Consider the following 19,858-nt stretch of genomic DNA (forward strand, 5'->3'; position numbering starts at 1 on the left):
CTACCTTGGTAGGTTGATTGATAACCTGAACCAGGTTGCAGGCACTAGCTACAGTTTGAAACTTTTCCTTGAGTGAGCAGCCTGTCAAATCACCCAGAAAATATACCTGTCTATTGATATCACATACATTATCAAGCATTTCACATCATATCCAGATACTGACTGTTAGCACTTGGTGATCTATAACAACTTCCCACCAGAATGGGTGAGGCAGATGAACCTGTAGCCATGTTACTTCAACAGTATTTAACATGAGATCTTCTCTAAGCTTTACAGGAATGTGGTTCTGAATATAAACAGCCACACCTCCACCGTTGGCTTTTCTGTAGATCTTATAACCATGTATCAAAAATATTATCTAAGTGAGTTTCAGAGATGGTCAGAATATGAATTTAATTTGTGAGAAAAAACAGTCATTTCAGGAACCTTAATTTTTATGGGATTTTTTGGTACTCTTTTCTGGGATTCTTGATTGCTTAGCTTCCCAGTAAAGAAAAACAGTTAGACATCCTCTGGTTATTTTATGTTAGTACAGGGTGGGCTGCCCACTGAACTTCCTGCTAGGGCACACCACCAACACCTTTGGGATAATGTACATTTGCTGAAGCATCATGACAACTCAGCGACACAATGTTAGGGATTAAATAAACTGGACTTGGGTCGTTGATAAGTCATTGTCTCAACACAGCCTTATAATGCTGTGAAAGGATCCAGGAACCCAAATGATTTGGGTGGAGGCCATCCTCTTTATAATACGAGCTTTGTTTCCAGAAGGTATCAAAATTGTCAACAGAGCTGCAATAGTCTTGTAGCCAGTTGTGGAGGGATAACAGTCTGCTGAAACATTCAATGCCACAATTTAGGGAGGGCAGAGGGCCATATATTATGGGCCATTTGCTGGTGTCAAGTAGTGACCCAATCAGTTCTTTAAAATCCATCTTCAGCTGTTCTGAGCTGCCCTTCATAATGTCATTCGACCCCACATGAACCATGACCGTGTCAGCCCCTGATGACCTCCTACATTCTGGTTTACTGCACTGCTCGGCAACCAGGACCTAATAACCTCCTCAGCCCAGCCCATAGCCAAATTGCTAGATCGTCTCAAAAACCATATTACTGTGGAGTCAACCTGGCAGCCGGTTTACTATATGAACCAACGCGTCCATTCCACTTCTCCTTTGTCCACATGCATAGACAAATCTGACATATCCACATGTGCTGTACGGACCTGCTCTCGTCCTCAGCATCGGAAAAAGGTTTATGGCTTGTGGTATAAGGACACTTTTCATATGCCAAACGGCCCTAACCCTAACCAACGGAAAAACTGGAATTTCCTTTGGAGTGTTTGTTCATCGACTGAACACATGCAGGGCAGGGAACGGTATGCGGTCACACATGGTCCACTGTAAGAGGAGAGGATATGGTGTGTGTGTGTGTGTGTGTGTGTGTACTCTTCTCTTTAAAGAGGAGATGAAAAGGCTATGTTCAAAGCTATCTCTCTCTGTTTCCTGCCTGGCTTGGTGAGGGTGTTGAACTGGGTACAGAAGACAACAATGTGAAGATTCCACAAATTAATAGAAGAACTCACCATTTTACAATATTTACTACCTCTTCCGGCAACAGCATAGACCTAGCACTTCCATTGACCCCTACAGTATATATTCACGGATGCTGTGATGAAGGCATAACTGCAGAAAATAAAAAGGTGAAATGAGGTTACTTATTCTACACAAAAAACAACAAAAAACATTTTGGAGAGCTGTTGTTTCCCAATGTTCTTGGACTTGGGATTTTATTTTCTCTCTCTCTCTTTATTCCATTTCTCACTCTTTTATTATCTCTCTTTGCCTTCTCTCAAGCAGACACACAGAGTTGGCCTATTCTTTATCGCAGCACACACTCCATTTAATTCCTGTTTGATGCCTACCATGTGTTGAAAGAGCCCGGCAATGAACAAGGTGGTGCTGCCTGACATGGTCACCCTGTTTCTAGTTCCTGTTATTTCTTACATTATTTTCTCAGAACATTTCTTACATTATTACATGCATTCGAAAATAACTTTTGGATAGTACATCCGTGGTCACTCATCACAAATTCGACTTCCCTGAATTGGATCCTTTGTTTGAACTCTCCGAGGCAGTTCCATTCATCCCGGGGGCTGCTCCAGAAGAGGAGTGGGCTCCTATTCAGACGCAGGAGGCTTTTATTACCATCCACCGCTTCCAAGTATATTACTCTCTAACGTTCAGTCCTTGGACAATAGACAAGGTCAGGGTGAGGATCTCATTCCAGAGAGACATCAGGGACCGTAACGTACTCTGTTTTACATACATCTCATTCCAAAATCATTGGCATTATAATGGAGTTGTACCCCCCCCCCCCTTCTAGGAAGACATTCCACTAGATGTTGGAAGATTGCTGTGGGGACTTGCTTCCATTCAGCCACGAGCATTAGTGAGGTCGGGCACGGATGTTGGGTGATTAGGCATGGCATCTGCCAAACCCAGATTTGTCCAGGTGGTTAAGCATGATTCATCACTCCAGAGAATGCGTTTCCACTGCTCCAGTGTCCAATGGCGGCAAGCTTGACACCACTCCAGCTGACGCTTGGCATTGCACATGGTGATCTCAGACTTGTGTGCGGCTGCTCGGCCATGGAAATCCATTTCATGAAGCTCCCGACAAACATTTATTGTGCTGATGGTGCTTCCAGAAGTAGTTTGAAACTCGGTAGTGAGTGTTGCAGCCGAGGACAGACAATTTTTACGCATTTCAGCACTCTGTGGTCCCGTTCTGTGCGCTTGTATGGCCTACCACTTCGCGGCTAAGCCGTTGTTGCTCCTAGACGTTTCCACTTCACAATAAGAGCACTTAGAGTCGACCGGGCAGCTCTAGCAGGGCCGAAATTCGGTACCACGTTAAAAGTCACTGAGCTAATCAGTAAGGCCATTCTTCTAGCAATATTTGCTGTGGAGATTGCATGGCTATTTGCTCGATTTAAAAATATATATATGTTTGTATTTAAAAAAATAATAATATAATATATTTTTTATACACTTGTCAGCAAGGGGTGTGGCTGAAATAGCCGAATCCACTAATTTGAAGGGGTGTCCACCTACTTTTATGTGTGTGTATATATAGTGTATTAACATATCTCCTGTGCTACCCGCATATCGAGCACTCTTGACCATTGCTACTCCCCCTTCTGGGATGGCTCTAAGATCCTCCCCCGCCCCCCCTTCGGCAAATCAGATCACACCTTAATTTTGCTCCTCCCCTCCTATAGGCAGAAACTTAATCAGAATCTATACTTCAAGATTATTTTGATCACGTGGACTAGGAAATGGTCTGAGTTGTCTCTGAGAATAGAATCAACATATACATTGACTCTGTGTGCATAAAGGATGTTGTTTACACTGTGACAATTAGGATGTGCATAAAGGATGTTGTTTACACTGTGACAATTAGGGTGTGCATAAAGGATGTTGTTTACACTGTGAAAATTAGGATGTGCATAAAGGATGTTGTTTACACTGACAATTAGAACTTACCCAAACCAAAAACTGTGGATTTGCGCAAAACTGAAAGCGTGAACCACTGCATTTAACCATGACAAGGTCACTGGGAAAATTGACACGGGTGGCGCAGCGTTCTAAGGCTCTGCATCTCAGTACAAGTGGCATCATTACAGTCCCTGGTTCAAATCCAGGCTGCATCACATCCGGCCATGATTGTGCGCCGCCCTATGGGACTCCCAATTGGCCCAGCGTCGTCCGGGTTTGGTCGGGGTAGGTCGTCATTGTAAATAGGCATTCTGCACTGACTTGCCTATTTAAATAATGGTAGATTAAAAAAAAAAAATGTGGCAGGGACTCCAGACAATTACGGATTATGAAGGGAAAGCCAGCCACGTTGTGGACTCCGTCCTTCTCCCTGACAACCTAAACACCTTTGCCTGCTTTGAGAAAAACACTGAGCCGCCAACGCGTGCCACCGCCGCTCACGAGGACTGTGAGCTCTCACTCTCTGTGGCGATGCAAGACATTTTAAGCGGATGCCGCTCAGACAGCATCCCAGGCTGCGTACTCAGAGCATGTGCATCCCAGCTGGCTGGAGGGTTTACAGACATATTCTATCTCTCCATATCCCAGTCTGTTGTCCAAACTTGCTTCCATATGTCCACCATTGTTCCTGTACCCAAGAAAGCCAAGGAAACTGAAATAACTTACTATCACCCCGTGGAACCCACTTCTGTTATCATGAAGAGCTTTTGAGAGATGGTTAAGGACCATATCCCCTCCACCTATCCTCGACACTCTAGACCAGGGTTCCCCAACAGTTGGTCCGGGGGTGGTTTTATTTGGCCCTCCATGTTTTCTGAGCAACAACAAAAAACGAAATGTATACAGTACCAGTCAAAAGCTTGGACACACCTACTCATTCAAGGGTTTTTCTTTATTTTTACTATTTTCTACATTGTAGAATGAAGACATCAAAATTGTGAAATAACACATGGAATCATATAGTAACCAAAAAAGTGTGAAACAAATCAGTATATATTTTATATTTTTGAAAGTAGCCACTTGATGACATCTTTGTGTGTGTGTGTGTGTGTGTGTGTGTGTGTGTGTGTGTGTGTGTGTGTGTGTGTGTGTGTGTGCGTAGATGGATATCTATTGATCAGTGGATCACTAATATATATACATACATACATTGCATACATGCATACACACACACACACATACATACATACATACATACATACATGCACGCACGCACGCACGCACGCACGCACACACACACACACACACACACACACACACACACACACACACACACACACACACACACACACACACACACACACACACACACACACACACACACACACACACACACACACACACACACACATACAGTTGAAGTCGGAAGTTTACATACGCCAAATACATTTAAACTCAGTTTTTCACAATTCCTGACATTTAATCCTAGTAAACATACCCTGTTTTGGTCAGTTAGGAACACCACTTTATTTTAAGAATGTGAAATGTCAGAATAATAGTAGAGAGAATTATTCATTTCAGCTTTATCACATTCCCAGTGGGTCAGAAGTTTACATACACTCAATTAGTATTTGGTAGCATTGCCTTTAAATTGTTCAACTTGGGTCAAACGTTTTGGGTTGCCTTCCACAAGCTTCCCACAATAAGTTGGGTGAATGTTGGTCCATTCCTTCTGACAGAGCTGGTCTAACTGAGTCAGGTTTGTAGGCCTCATTGCTCGCACACGCTTTTTCATTTCTGCCCACAAATTTTCTGTAGAATTGAAGTCAGGGCTTTGTGACGGCCAATCCAATACCTTGACTTTGTTTTCCTGAAGCCATTTTGTCACAACTTTGGAAGTATGGGATCATTGTCCATTTAGAAGACCCATTTGCGACCAAGCTTTAAAACCCTGACTGATATCTTGAGATGTTGCTTCAATATATCCACATCATTTTCCTCCCTCATGAAGCTATCTATTTTGTGAAGTGCACCAGTCCCTCCTGCAGCAAAGCACCCCCACAACATGATGCTGCCACCCCCGTGCTTCACGGTTGGGATGGTGTTCTTCGGCTTGCAAGCTTCCCCTTTTTTCCTCCGAACATAACGATGGTCATTATGGCCAAACAGTTCTATTTTTGTTTCATCAGACCAGAGGACATTTCTTCAAAAAGTACGATATTTGTCCCCATGTGCAGTTGCAAACCGGGTCTGGCTTTTTTTATGGCAGTTTTGGAGCAGTGGCTTCTTCCTTGCTGATGTCGATATAGGGCTTGTTTTTACTGTGGATATAGATACTTTTGTACCTGTTTCCTCCAGCATCTTCACAAGGTCCTTTGCTGTTGTTCTGGGATTGATTTTCACACCAAAGTACATTCATATTTAGGAGACAGAAGGAGTCTCCTTCCTGAGCAGTATGATGGCTTCGTGGTCCCATGGTGTTTATACTTGTGTACTATTCTTTGTACAGATGAACGTGGTACCTTCAGGCGTTTGGAAATTGCTCCTAAGGATGAACCGGACTTGTCGAGGTCTACAATTTTTTTTTCTGGGGTCTTGGCGGATTTCTTTTGATTTTCCCATGATGTCAAGCCAAAAGGCACTGAGTTTGAAGGTAGGCCTTGAAATACATCCACCGGTACACCTCCAATTGACTCAAATGATGTCAATTAGCATATCAGAAGCTTCTAAAACCATGACATTTCCTAAGCTGTTTAAAGGCACAGTCAACTTCGTGTATGTAAACATCTGACCCACGTTTGTCTGTAAACAAATGTAAAAATGACTTCTGTCACGCACAAAGTAGATGTCCTAACCGACTTGCCAAAACTACAGTTTGTTAACAAGAAATTTGTTGAGTGGTTGAAAAAGTGTTTGTAAACTTCTGACTTCAGCTGTGTATTCCAGACTGTGCTCGTTCTGATATTTCTTTTTATTTGGGGGATTTGTGTCTAGTGTTAGGTGTTACTGCTCTGTTTGCTAAAAACCATAAGCATTTCTCTGCACCCGCGATAACTTATTTGTACGCGACTAGGAAAATTGTATTTACTTTATTCTCATTTATTTTTACGCTTGTCTTCCTCCTTCTGTTTTTCTCCTCTCTCAGCTCCAGTAGCAGACCAGGGGTAACCAGGGGGCGAAGCGAGGGCTACTTTCTCTCTCTCAGCTCCAGTAACAGACCAGGGGTAACCAGGGGGCGAAGCGAGGGCTACTTTCTCTCTCTCAGCTCCAGTAGCAGACCAGGGGTAACCAGGGGGCGAAGCGAGGGCTACTTTCTCTCTCTCAGCTCCAGTAGCAGACCAGGGGTAACCAGGGGGCGAAGCGAGGGCTACTTTCTCTCTCAGCTCCAGTAACAGACCAGGGGTAACCAAGGGGCGAAGCGAGGGCTACTTTCTCTCTCAGCTCCAGTAGCAGACCAGGGGTAACCAGGGGGCGAAGCGAGGGCTACTTTCTCTCTCAGCTCCAGTAACAGACCAGGGGTAACCAAGGGGAGAAGCGAGGGCTACTTTCTCTCTCTCAGCTTCAGTAGCAGACCAGGGGTAACCAGGGGGCGAAGCGAGGGCTACTTTATCTCTCTCAGCTCCAGTAGCAGACCAGGGGTAACCAGGGGGCGAAGCGAGGGCTACTTTCTCTCTCAGCTCCAGTAGCAGACCAGGGGTAACCAGGGGGCGAAGCGAGGGCTACTTTCTCTCTCAGCTCCAGTAGCAGACCAGGGGTAACCAGGGGGCGAAGCGAGGGCTACTTTCTCTCTCAGCTCCAGTAGCAGACCAGGGGTAACCAGGGGGCGAAGCGAGGGCTACTTTCTCTCTCAGCTCCAGTAGCAGACCAGGGGTAACCAGGGGGCGAAGCGAGGGCTACTTTCTCTCTCAGCTCCAGTAACAGACCAGGGGTAACCAAGGGGCGAAGCGAGGGCTACTTTCTCTCTCAGCTCCAGTAACAGACCAGGGGTAACCAAGGGGCGAAGCGAGGGCTACTTTCTCTCTCTCAGCTCCAGTAGCAGACCAGGGGTAACCAGGGGGCGAAGCGAGGGCTACTTTCTCTCTCAGCTCCAGTAACAGACCAGGGGTAACCAAGGGGCGAAGCGAGGGCTACTTTCTCTCTCTCAGCTCCAGTAGCAGACCAGGGGTAACCAAGGGGCGAAGTGAGGGCTACTTTATCTCTCTCAGCTCAAGTAGAAGGCCAGGGGTAACCAGGTGCGACTATCTCTCTCAGCTCCAGTAGCAGACCAGGGGTAACCAGGGGATGAAGCGAGGGCTACTTTATCTCTCTCAGCTCCAGTAGCAGACCAGGGGTAACCAAGGGGCGAAGCGAGGGCTACTTTATCTCTCTCAGCTCAAGTAGCAGACCAGAGGTAGCCAGGGGACGAAGCGAGGGCTACTTTATCTCTCTCAGCTCCAGTAGCAGACCAGGGGTAACCAAGGGGCGAAGTGAGGGCTACTTTATCTCTCTCAGCTCCAGTAGCTGACCAGGGGTAACCAGGTGCGACTATCTCTCTCAGCTCCAGTAGCAGACCAGGGGTAACCAGGGGATGAAGCGAGGGCTACTTTATCTCTCTCAGCTCCAGTAGCAGACCAGGGGTAACCAAGGGGCGAAGCGAGGGCTACTTTATCTCTCTCAGCTCCAGTAGCAGACCAGGGGTAACCAAGGGGCGAAGCGAGGGCTACTTTATCTCTCTCAGCTCCAGTAGCAGACCAGGGGTAACCAGGGAGGAAGCTAGGGCTACTTTATCTCTCTCAGCTCCAGTAGCAGACCAGAGGTAACCAGGGGGGGAAGCTAGGGCTACTTTCTCTCTCTCAGCTCCAGTAGCAGACCAGGGGTAACCAGGGGGTGAAGCTAGGGCTACTTTATCTCTCTCAGCTCCAGTAGCAGACCAGGGGTAACCAGGGGGTGAAGCTAGGGCTACTTTATCTCTCTCAGCTCCAGTAGCAGACCAGGGGTAACCAGGGTGTGAAGCGAGGGCTACTTTATCTCTCTCAGCTCCAGTAGCAGACCAGGGGTAACCAGGGTCAAAGCGAGGGCTACTTTATCTCTCTCAGCTCCAGTAGCAGACCAGGGGTAACCAAGAGTCAAAGCGAGGGCTACTTTATCTCTCTCAGCTCCAGTAGCAGACCAGGGGTAACCAGGGTCAAAGCGAGGGCTACTTTATCTCTCTCAGCTCCAGTAGCAGACCAGGGGTAACCAAGAGTCAAAGCGAGGGCTACTTTATCTCTCTCAGCTCCAGTAGCAGACCAGGGGTAACCAAGAGTCAAAGCGAGGGCTACTTTATCTCTCTCTCTCCATTTGACATCACTTATTCATCACAGTAGCTTTAGCTGAGCCAGCAGCATTTAGAGGCCTCTCCTTCTTCTGTTGTGCTCTGACACACAGCAGAGCACTCACGGCTAGTTGAAGCTCCATTTTAGATCTCGTTATACATGATGTATGCACAGCAAAGCATCCATGTCAAACCTGCCACTGCTGCATGGTAGAGAGACCAAGTTCACATAACTGTCTGAGGTTTTGTGTCGCAACGGCAAATCTGAAATGGCAAAGTAGTGCACTGTTTAGGCTGGGGGTCAAAGGCCCCTTTCCCAGGCTGCGGACTTGTATTCCCTACCACGAGTTTCACAATGATTTACATAGCTGATGAGAATATGAGGTTGGCAATTAGATATTGATATTATTGGTTGTTTCCTTGTTGAATTCAGACACCTGGATGTTGGAGTGAAGAAGCAGGAGAGAGGAGGGGCACACACCAGCGCTCTGCTTCTTGGGGCAGCGCAGACCAGCTCAAAGAGGTACACACTCACTCACGCTTGTGTACGCACACACACACACACACACACACACACACACACACACACACACACACACACACACACACACACACACACACACACACACACACACACACACACACACACACACACACACACACACACACACACACACACACACACACACACACACCACTAAAACACATCATTAGAAACCCTAACCTTTCGTAAGAAAACACAGCTTGCAGCACTTTCCTAATGACCATTGGACCGAGGTGTTCTCAGATCAACAGTGACAACATACTGTACAGTAGGCCTCCGTGTAAAACTGACGTGTAAAACTGACGAAATCATGTCATCCTCCTTTAACCCGGACGTAGATTCTGCCAGGTTGACATGACGACTAGAATGTCAATGGGGAACTGCCTACCATCTGCCGTGATATGCCCCCTCCCGCTCGCCACCTTCTAGATATAACTTCCTGTATGACGTCCGCATGCTCAGGGCTTCTCTGTTCTAATGCTGGGTGTCAGAGACGTAGTGCCGGGGCGGGCGGTCGTTGTCTTATCATCCCCTCTCCGCTCCACCCTGGTACTATACGGCCACAGCCAGGGAGGAGGCAGATAACACTATCTATCTCCCTCGCAACTAACCAGAAACTTCCCCTCACAGCAACCAACCGCCAGCCCAGCCATAACCCAACAGGCAATTTATTGACAGAAAAGTTAGCCAGGCAGACCTCTGATTTCTCTCTCTTTCAGCCCCTTTCTTTCATTCTTTCTGCCTCTCTCTGTTTCTGCCTCTCTCTCTCTCTACAATTCAAAGGGCTTTATTGGCATGGTAAACATATGCTTACATTGCCAAAGCAAGTGAAATAGATAAACAAAAGTGAAATACAAATTGATGAGTAAATCATTACACTCACAAAAGTTTCAAAGGAAGAGACATTTCAAATGTCATATGGCGATGTACAGTATTATAGTGATGTGCAAATAGTTAAAGTACAAAAGGGAAAATAAATCAACTTAAATATGGGTTGTATTTACAATGGTGTTTGTTCTTCACTAGTTGCCCTTTTCTTGTGGCAGCAGGTCACAAATCTTGCTGCTGGGATGGCACACTGTGGGATTTCACCCAATAGATATGGGAGTTTATCAAAATTGGATTTGTTTTTGAATTCTTTGTGGGTCTGTGTAATTTGAGGGATATACGTATGTCTCTAATATGGTCGTACATTTGGCAGGAGGTTAGGAAGTGCAGCTCAGTTTCCACCTCATTTTGTGGGCAGTATGCACAGCCGTTTCTCTCTTGAGAGCCAGGTCTGCCTATAGCGGGTTCTCTCTTGAGAGCCAGGTCTGCCTATAGCGGGTTCTCTCTTGAGAGCCAGGTCTGCCTATAGCGGGTTCTCTCTTGAGAGCCAGGTCTGCCTATAGCGGGTTCTCTCTTGAGAGCCAGGTCTGCCTATAGCGGGTTCTCTCTTGAGAGCCAGGTCTGCCTATAGCGGGTTCTCTCTTGAGAGCCAGGTCTGCCTATAGCGGGTTCTCTCTTGAGAGCCAGGTCTGCGCTCTCCCTCCCTAGTTTAGCAGCAAGGACAACAGTTAAAATAGTAGTGCTCAGGCATGTTCCTTATTAATGGTAATGGAGCATGGAGCTGTCGTGCAGAGGGGTTGAGGTCCCCTTCAGTTACACCATGACTGTTCGTAGGCCTATATAACCTCAAGAGATACCAACACTTCCTCACTTAACTCTTGTGTTCTTATTTCCTCAGCATTATATAGGGATGTACTTGCTCTATTTTCATCCCTGTGTGAAGTTCTGTCCAGCCTAGCTGAATGTCTTAAAACTCTCTCTCACACACACACACACACACACACACACACACACACACACACACACACACACACACACACACACACACACACACACACACACACACACACACACACACACACACACACACACACACACACACACACACACACACACACTAATGTTTTTTTTAGCTTCTGTGTACTAGCAGAATGTATTTTTAAGTGAATCGCTGGGAAGGTACAGTGAAGGATGCTTTGTTTGCGAAGTAGGAAACCGGTTCTAGATTTCATTTTGTATTGGAGATGCTTAATGTGAGTCTGGAAGTAGAGTTTACAGTCTAACCAGACACCTAGGCATTTGTAGTTGTCCACATATTCTAAGTCAGAACCGTCCAGACTAGTGATGCTAAACGGGCGGGCGGGTGCGGGCAGCAATCGGTTGAAGAGCATGCATTTAGTTTTACTTGCATTTAAGAGCAGTTGGAGGCCACGGAAGTGTGTTGTATGGCATTGAAGCTCGTCTGGAGGTTAGTTAACACAGTGTCCAAAGAAGGGCCAGATGTATACAGAATGGTGTCGTCTGCGTGGAGGTGGATCAGAGAATCACCAGCAGCAAGAGCGACATCATTGATGTATACAGAGAAAAGAGTCGGCCCGAGAATTGAACCCTGTGGCACCCCCAGAGACTGCCAGAGGTCCAGACAACAGGCCCTCCGATTTGACACACTGAACTCTATCTGAGAAGTAGTTGGTGAACCAGGCGAGGCAGCCATTTGAAAAACCAAGGCTTTGAGTCTGCCGGTATGAATGTGGTGATTTGACAGAGTTGAAATCCTTGGCCAGGTCGATGTAGACGGCTACACAGTACTGTCTTTTATCAATGGCGGTTATAATATGATATCGCTTAGGAGCTTGAGCGTGGCTGAGGTGCACTCATGACCAGCTCGGAAACCAGATGCATAGCGGAGAAGGTACGGTGGGATTCGAAATAGTCTGTGATCTGTTTTGTTAACTTGGCTTTTGAAGAGTTTGGAAAGGCAGATAGATATTGGTCTGTAAAGTTTGGGTCTAGAGCGTCTCCCCCTTTGAAGAGGGGGATGACCGCGGCAGCATTCCGATCTTTAGGGATCTTAGACGATATGATAGAGGGGTTGAACGGGCTAGTAAATAGGGGTTCCAACAATTGCGGTGGATAATTTTAGATAAAGAGGGTCCAGATTGTCAAGCCCAGCTGATTTGTAGGGGTCCAGATTTTGCAACTCTTTCAGAACATCAGCTATCTGGATTTGGGTGAAGGAGAAATGGGGAGGCTTGGGCAAGTTGCTGTGGGGGGTGCAGAGCTGTTAACTGGGGTAGGGGTAGCCAGGTGGAAAGTATGGCCAGCTGTAGAAAAATGCTTATTGAAAATCTCGATTATCGTAGATTTATCGGTGGTGACAGTGTTTACTAGCATCAGTGCAGTGGGCAGCTGGGAGGTGCTCTTTTTCTCCATGGACGTTACAGTGTCCCAGAACTTTTTGGAGTTTGCTACAGGATGCAAATTTGTGTTTGAAAAAGCTGTCCTTTGCTTTCTTAACTGCCTGTGTATATTGGTTCCTAACTTCCCGGAAAAGTTTCATATCGCCGGGGATATTTGATGCTAATGCAGTATGCCACAGGATGTTTTTGTGCTAGTCAAGGGCAGTCAGGTCTGGAGTGAACCAAGGGCTATATCTGTGCTTAGTTCTAAAATACATTTATGGGGCATGCTTATTTAACCCCGATGAAAAACCATTCAGATTTTCTATTTTTTGAGGTCACTTTCTTTTCTATGGTTTTTCATTGGGAATCCAGATTTCTAAGGGACCTTCTTGCAGTTCCTACCGCTTCCACTGGATGTCACCAGTCTTTAGAAATTGGTTGAGGGTTTTCCTTTGTGTAATGAAGTAGTAGCCCTGTTCAGAACGAGGGTCACTTGTAGTGCACTGCTAGATAGAGGCACGTGACCAGAAAGGTAGCGTCAGGTTGTTTTCTTACTGTATTGAACACAGAGACTACAAAATATCTCAAAAGTTACCTGTAAACTTTGCCAAAACATTTCAAACTACTTTTGTAATACAACTTTAGGTGTTATTTAACGTAAAAAATCGATAAAATTGAAGACTGGATGTACGCTTTAATTTATGTTTAATTTGAAATGTATGATATCTGAAAATGTAGCTATCTAGACTCTTACTCGTGGATGAACACCTCTCCCTCTCTGTCACGGATGACATGGTTGAAGATGTAATTCAGTGACAGGTGTTTTTATACAACAGCCTTCTGTTTTCTCTTTTCAACTGCCTCTTCATATTTGCAATCAAACGGCAGAATTTTCTACATCGTTTTAGCTAACACACTCTGCTCCCACCGGGCATTCCACTGATTTCAAAACTCGGTCCTCCAGAAAGTGGACCGCAACACTTTTGCAGTTCTTTGTGATATCTTTTAAAAAAGCAGTGTTAGAAAGGATTACCTAGACATACTGACCAGCTCATGTTGTGGACAGAAGCGTGCTACATGACAGACCTATTCCACCTCATCTCTAGGCATATCCAGTCCATCCATTATCTCAGTCAATCATGGCTAGTGGGCTGTTCTGTCTTTTTCTGTGGCTTAAACCAACTAAGCTCGTAAATGAACCATTTTTATTGCATTTACAGATGACATACACGTTTTAAGGCACATGAAAGTTCACATATTCCATAAGGCATTTCTCCCAAAAATACATTTTGATAAAGAATTCATTAAAATGCCTCTCCTGTGAAGTAGTGACACGTGACATATGGCCAGTTTCCTGAAACAAGTCGCACATAAGAGCTTGAGTGAGTTGTCAGTATGTGTGTTTGAGTTGGTGTATTCAGGAGCGATGTTGGCGCTGGAATAAAGCAGTTGAGCAACACTGTTTATAGTAATGAAAGAAAAGCCTACATATACTATCTTTATTTTAGGCCCAGCATCAAAAGATAAATTTGTGATGTGCCTATTATCGCCTAATGATTCTTGAGTTATCTGGAAAGCTGACTTAACTATTGAGTGCACCAGGCCCACTATGGTTGAAGAAAGTGGATCACATATCAGCCTTTCCATTCAGACAGAGCCTCCTTTGATAAGGACCTGTTAGGCAGGGTGTTTGTGTTGTGTTGCTATAGTAAAATGACTTGGTGGAAGAGGACAAGTTGAAGGACGGGTTGTGAAAATAGCATGTGTTTCTGGTGTAAGAGGGGACCTGTGTTGCTATAGTAAAATTACTGCAATGACTGAGCCTACAATGACTTGTGTGTAAAGGCACAGGGAAAAGAACATGTCTGGGCTTGTCCTGTCTGATTGTCGTGAGATGCTATATGAATAAAATAGCTACCAAACAAGGCTATCAATGTGATTTTTGCATAATTTCCAGTCCCACATATAATGAAAAAATATATTTTCTTTCATTACTTTCTGCTAACCCTCACCTAATTGGAGTAAACTAATGGACAACAATACTTAGGCTTCTACTTCCAGCTTATTCATACTATATACATCTTACGGACACAGTATATTTTTACATCTCTCATTTTACATCTCTTATTTATATATCTCACCCTTCAGCTACCCTCAACCCCTCCCATCGATCTCTAAATAACATCCCGTCTTGACTTCTTCTACTTGCCAAATATCTTTCAACTGTGATACTGTATGATGCTTTAACTATAGTTCTAAAAAGCTATTCTCAGAGTTTCCACAGATTCTAAATAATAGATGACCTCCTTTACTAAAAGCACCCAGCAGTGTGATTGTTCAGCCATTCCTTAACCTGCGACCTGAAACAGGCTACATATGGGCAGAATCAAAACAAGTGAAATAATGATTGTTTCTGAGTCGGGATGGTTGTAACCCCCATATACATAACATTCTATTGGTTGCAATAATTTAGTATAATTAAAATGGAAAAACTCAGTTTTGAATCCAGCGTTGTTTTGTGTGTCAGTTCATAAACCCTGTGCCATGGAATCTGCACATCAGAAATCTCTTCCCAACTATTTAGCAAACTCTATGGCACAGCTGTCAACTTCTTGGTCCTTAAATGGAACTGGTATACGTTCCTATTTATATATATTTTTTCAATTTTGGTCTTTAATGCAGGGCCGACCGACAACTTCCACTAGCCTTTATTTTTGCAGTAATGCTGCAATCAGCTGGTTATAATTGTGGATAGAGCAGACATTCCATATATTGTTGGTAGATGCATTGGTCACAACTCACCCAGTCCCATGTATGATATAATTAACAAAGACTATATATATATTTTTTTATCAATTAGTATATTTGCAGTAATACTTTTCTAGTGGATTAAACTGAAATTGCAACCAGCTTTCTATGGCTTGTTTTAAAAATAGTGATGTTTTAGAGATTTCATTTTCAAATAACCAAAAGTGAGGGGTGAGCCATTCTTACTAGGGTGAGCCATTCTTACTAGGGTGAGCCATTCTTACTAGGGTGAGCCATTCTTACTAGGGTGAGCCAAACTTACTAGGGTGAGCCATTCTTACTAGGGTGAGCCATTCTTACTAGGGTGAGCCATTCTTACTAATCTGCTGGAGAACCCGTTTGGATTTATGTTGAACTTTTGTATGACTGAAGCCTTTAGTGAGAGGTTCAATTCTTTAATATTCAATAACTGTAGCCCTCCGAATTCATATGAATTATATAAATATGCCTGTTTTTAATTTTGTCTGACTTGCCGTTCCAAATAAAGTGGAACATTGTTTTGCTAATAACATTGTTTTTAACAAGTTGGCCGGTGTTGGCACGCCATCAGTCAAAAGGAACCCCACTTATCTGAGAGTTTAAAATGCTCTTTTAGCAATTGAAACTTCCCTCTGTGGGCTAATATGAATGCAGAATTATGAAGACCTATAGATGTGGGTCAAAGATATACCAGGAGCCACACAGGACTGGAGTTTTAGCCCTTTAGTCCTTATTGGTCAGAGCCAATACACAGTCATCTTTTCTGTTAGATGCACAGTTTAGGACAGTCTGTGGGCCTTTCAAAGGTTTGAACAGCACTATGCAAATGAAAGACATTACATTGTAAATGGCCTTTTTATGTGTGTTAAAAAAAATATTTATGGATTCTTCCTTTAGCGATTAGATCGATGACTAGCCTGCAAGATAGTCTGAAAGGAATGTCTCCTTTTAGATGTACCTAGGGACTGCACAGCTCCAGCTATATATGTAATCTGATGCATTCATTACTGAAGCTGTCTGCCCTGAGCTATGGTGACCCCTGGTGGAAATATGGGGTTATGTCAAAACGTGATAAGATTTAATTGGCGACATTACATGAGACAGAGATTCATCTGTTAACATGTTACTGTTCCTTTCTCTCTCTTTCCCCGTGTTTATTTTCTCTTTCCTTTGTCTCTGTCTTTACTCTCCCTCTCTTTTCCTCTCCCTCTTTCCACTTCCTTTCCTCCTCCTCCTCCTCCTCCTCCTCCTCCTCCTCCTCTGTTCTCCTCAGCAGATAGCCAAGCTCCGGCAGCAGCTGCGTGGCGGTAGTAAGCAGCAGCAGGGAGGTCGTCCGTCTCTGTGTCAAAGAGACAAAGACGGCTCATCTCCTTTACAGGGACCTACCAACACCATCATCAACACCACATCCGACCAAGCACAGGTACGGCACAATACTGCCATCCAGACTTGGGTTTGTATTTATTGATTTATTTGTGTCATGCTTTAGGGGAATGAGTGATTTAGCTTGCTGAACGGAATGGAATCAAGGCAATCGACCCAAAAGTGCAAACATAACACGCCAGGGAAGCTTAATCACCAGAACTCTGCTTATATGTGTAATATTGAGGTTTTGTTTTTGAATATCTGCGATTTGTGTCCCTGGTCCCTGCAGTGGTCCTGCATGTCTCAGTCGTCCCCGATGTCCAACATGACAGTGCCCAAGTCGTCCATCACCAGAGTACCCAGCAGCATGGAGGGAATCAACCACGAGCTGGAGAAGGTCTTCATCAGAGACAACAACGGAGAGAAGGAGGAGCTCAAGGTGAGGGGATGGACTGTTAGATGCATCCAATCACATATTTACAATATGCACTCTCACACAATACTAGCAGTGGCGACTCGCAGTCAAGCATGACATCAGTCATGGGCTGCATGTGTCAATGTGTAGTTCATATATCGTCTATAAGCAGAATTACTATCTTTACTCAAATAGCCACAAGATCCCTACTTTGAAAGTGACTGTTTTCTTGAAACTGTGCCGTACCATTTTCTCTACATTTAGAGTTTGCAAGAAAGATGTGCCACTGGAAATCCTATTACTTGCTGTACTCAATGACGAGACAACTCTTTTTCCCCTCACTCCTCGCCCTCCCCCAGGTGTTGGAGGTACCGGACGGGCGGCGAGCCCCCTTCCCCCCCCAGCAGCGCAGCAGCAGTACCCGTAGCGTGGACACACAGAACCCCTCTGGCCCCGGCCGCTCCAGCAGTAGTTCCAGCCTATCCCCCTGTCCCTCTCCTGCCTGCCCCCCGGGATCCGGCTCACACGGGGGCAGCCCTTACTCCACCGACGATCTGCTCTACGACAGGGATAAAGGTAGGACTGTCAGGGTGCTCTCTCAGACCTGGGGCAAGGCCTCCATTGGACATCCTACCGTTGTGCAAGGCTCAACTCCCAACGTGGACTGTGTGTCTTGTCCGGGGACTGTAGAGTAATCTTCTTTTCTGTCCTTTTCTGACCATTGTCTCGGTCTACAGACAGTGGCAGTAGCTCTCCCCTGCCAAAGTTTGCCTCGTCTCCTAAACCCAACAACAGCTACATGTTCAAGAGAGAACCCCCAGAGGGCTGTGAGAAGATCAAGGTGTTTGAGGAAATGAGGTAAGCACCACAAGAGACCAGGGATCTTTTAGGATCTCTTTTATCACACCAAAGTGGTTGATACTGAAGGTCAGTGATATATATATATATACACACACACACACATGTCATGAAATGAGTTTCTACACCGTCTCTTACTTTTCTCTTGTCTGTCCAGCTCCAGGCAGTCAGCCTCCGTCCCGCTCTTCTCCTGCCCCGACAAGAACAAGGTCAACTTCATCTCCACCGGCTCCGCCTTCTGCCCTGTCAGACTGACCCCCGGCGCCCTGCACCTCTCTGTGACCTCTCACCCCGACGACGACCCCGAGGCCGGCCCCAGCTCAATGATATCAGCATTCTGCCGCGTCCTCCCCACTCAGGTCCACACCTCCACCAGCACAGATGACGCTCCCACCCCCGAGGAGGCTGCCACTCCAACGCCCACCTCGCCACAAGAGACTGACCCCCAGACAGACTGCCTGGCCATCAGCTAGACATGGGCAGAGCTGGCCTCTGACACGTGGTTCTGGTTCTTCTTCTTCTGAATAATATGATTATTACGCCCCCAGTATCATCAGCATCACTGAAGTCCTGTCTCTTTTGCTAAAGGACCTCCTCTTCTCTCAGTCTCTGCTGAACTCTAAACACTGCATGGCGTAGCATTAGCAACATGTCCCAGGCGGCAACAACAACAACAACAAACGGAGAAAACAAAGACAAGTCTACCACATGTTCCTAGCGTATTCCTAAGGCACTGTTCCTGTCAGGGATAGACATGATGATCTTTAACAGCATGTAAAAACTAGAGATGCTGGATGATGTCATTGGGTGGATGGGAAGAAAATGAGACACTTTGGATGGGGGGGGGCATGCATTTTAAACCAGTAGTGTGTTTAAGATTAAAGACATGCTCCTGTACTTTGGAAACCAAGAAAATCATTTTTTAAAACTGGTTGTGTCAATGTGTGGTTCATACTATTCATAGTCTATAATCAGAATTACTGTCTAAACTCAATTAGCCTTGAAATCCCTATTTTGAAAGCGACTCTTTTCTTGAAGCTTTGCAGCGACATTTTCTCTTATTTCCCCCCACTTGGGCCAGCCCCATAGCGATTAGAGTTCTAGCCAATGAGCTTCAGCACCTCACATTTCAACCACGTTATCCAATGAGGTTGAAAGGTGGGCATAACTGCTGACTGAGTGACGCACACCGAGAGTGAGTGAGTGACGCACACCGAGAGTGTGTGTGTGTGTGTGTGTGTGTGTGTGACACCTCCAATTTGTCTGCACTAAACACACACACACACCTATTGTACTAGAATGTACTTGTTCAATGAATAGGAATATTTATACACTGCTCAAAAAAATAAAGGAAACACTAAATAACACATCCTAGATCTGAATGAATGAAATATTCTTATTAAATACTTTTTTCTTTACATAGTTGAATGTACTGACAACAAAATCACAAAAATTATCAATAGAATGTATCAACCCATGGAGGTCTAGATTTGGAGTCACATTCAAAATTAAAGTGGAAAACCACACTACAGGCTGATCCAACTTTGATGTAATGTCCTTAAAACAAGTCAAAATGAGGCTCAGTAGTGTGTGTGGCCTCCACGTGCCTGTATGACCACCCTACATGCCTGGGCATGCTCCTGATGAGGTGGCGGATGGTCTCCTGAGGGATTTCCTCCCAGACCTGGACTAAAGCATCCGCCAACTCCTGTGGTGCAACGTGGCGTTGGTGGATGGAACGAGACATGATGTCCCAGATGTGCTCAATTGGATTCAGGTCTGGGGAATGGGCGGGCCAGTCCATAGCATCAATGCCTTCCTCTTGCAGGAACGGCTTAAACACTCCAGCCACATGAGGTCTAG

The 19,858-nt window shown here is 45.2% G+C and overlaps 1 protein-coding gene across 4 annotated transcripts in view; it reads left to right on the forward strand.

The window, feature by feature from the left end:
• The window catches only part of LOC124013345 (glucocorticoid-induced transcript 1 protein-like), an 82,301-nt gene extending 63,378 nt beyond the window's left edge, over window positions 1-18,923 (forward strand). For 2 of the 4 annotated variants that reach the window (XM_046327633.1, XM_046327635.1), the window contains exons 3-8: window positions 9,230-9,319; window positions 16,631-16,780; window positions 17,012-17,161; window positions 17,497-17,713; window positions 17,875-17,995; window positions 18,153-18,923. In XM_046327633.1, the coding sequence (XP_046183589.1) occupies window positions 9,230-9,319; window positions 16,631-16,780; window positions 17,012-17,161; window positions 17,497-17,713; window positions 17,875-17,995; window positions 18,153-18,468 (1,044 nt within the window). In that variant the 3' untranslated portion in view covers window positions 18,469-18,923. The remainder of the gene's footprint in view (window positions 1-9,229; window positions 9,320-16,630; window positions 16,781-17,011; window positions 17,162-17,496; window positions 17,714-17,874; window positions 17,996-18,152) is intronic. The other 2 variants (XM_046327634.1, XM_046327636.1) reach the window with 2 other exon arrangements.
• Window positions 18,924-19,858: the final 935 nt, after the last annotated feature.

The sequence above is a fragment of the Oncorhynchus gorbuscha genome, linkage group LG24 (assembly GCF_021184085.1).
Source record: "Oncorhynchus gorbuscha isolate QuinsamMale2020 ecotype Even-year linkage group LG24, OgorEven_v1.0, whole genome shotgun sequence".
In the NCBI taxonomy this organism is placed as follows: Eukaryota; Metazoa; Chordata; class Actinopteri; order Salmoniformes; family Salmonidae; genus Oncorhynchus; species Oncorhynchus gorbuscha.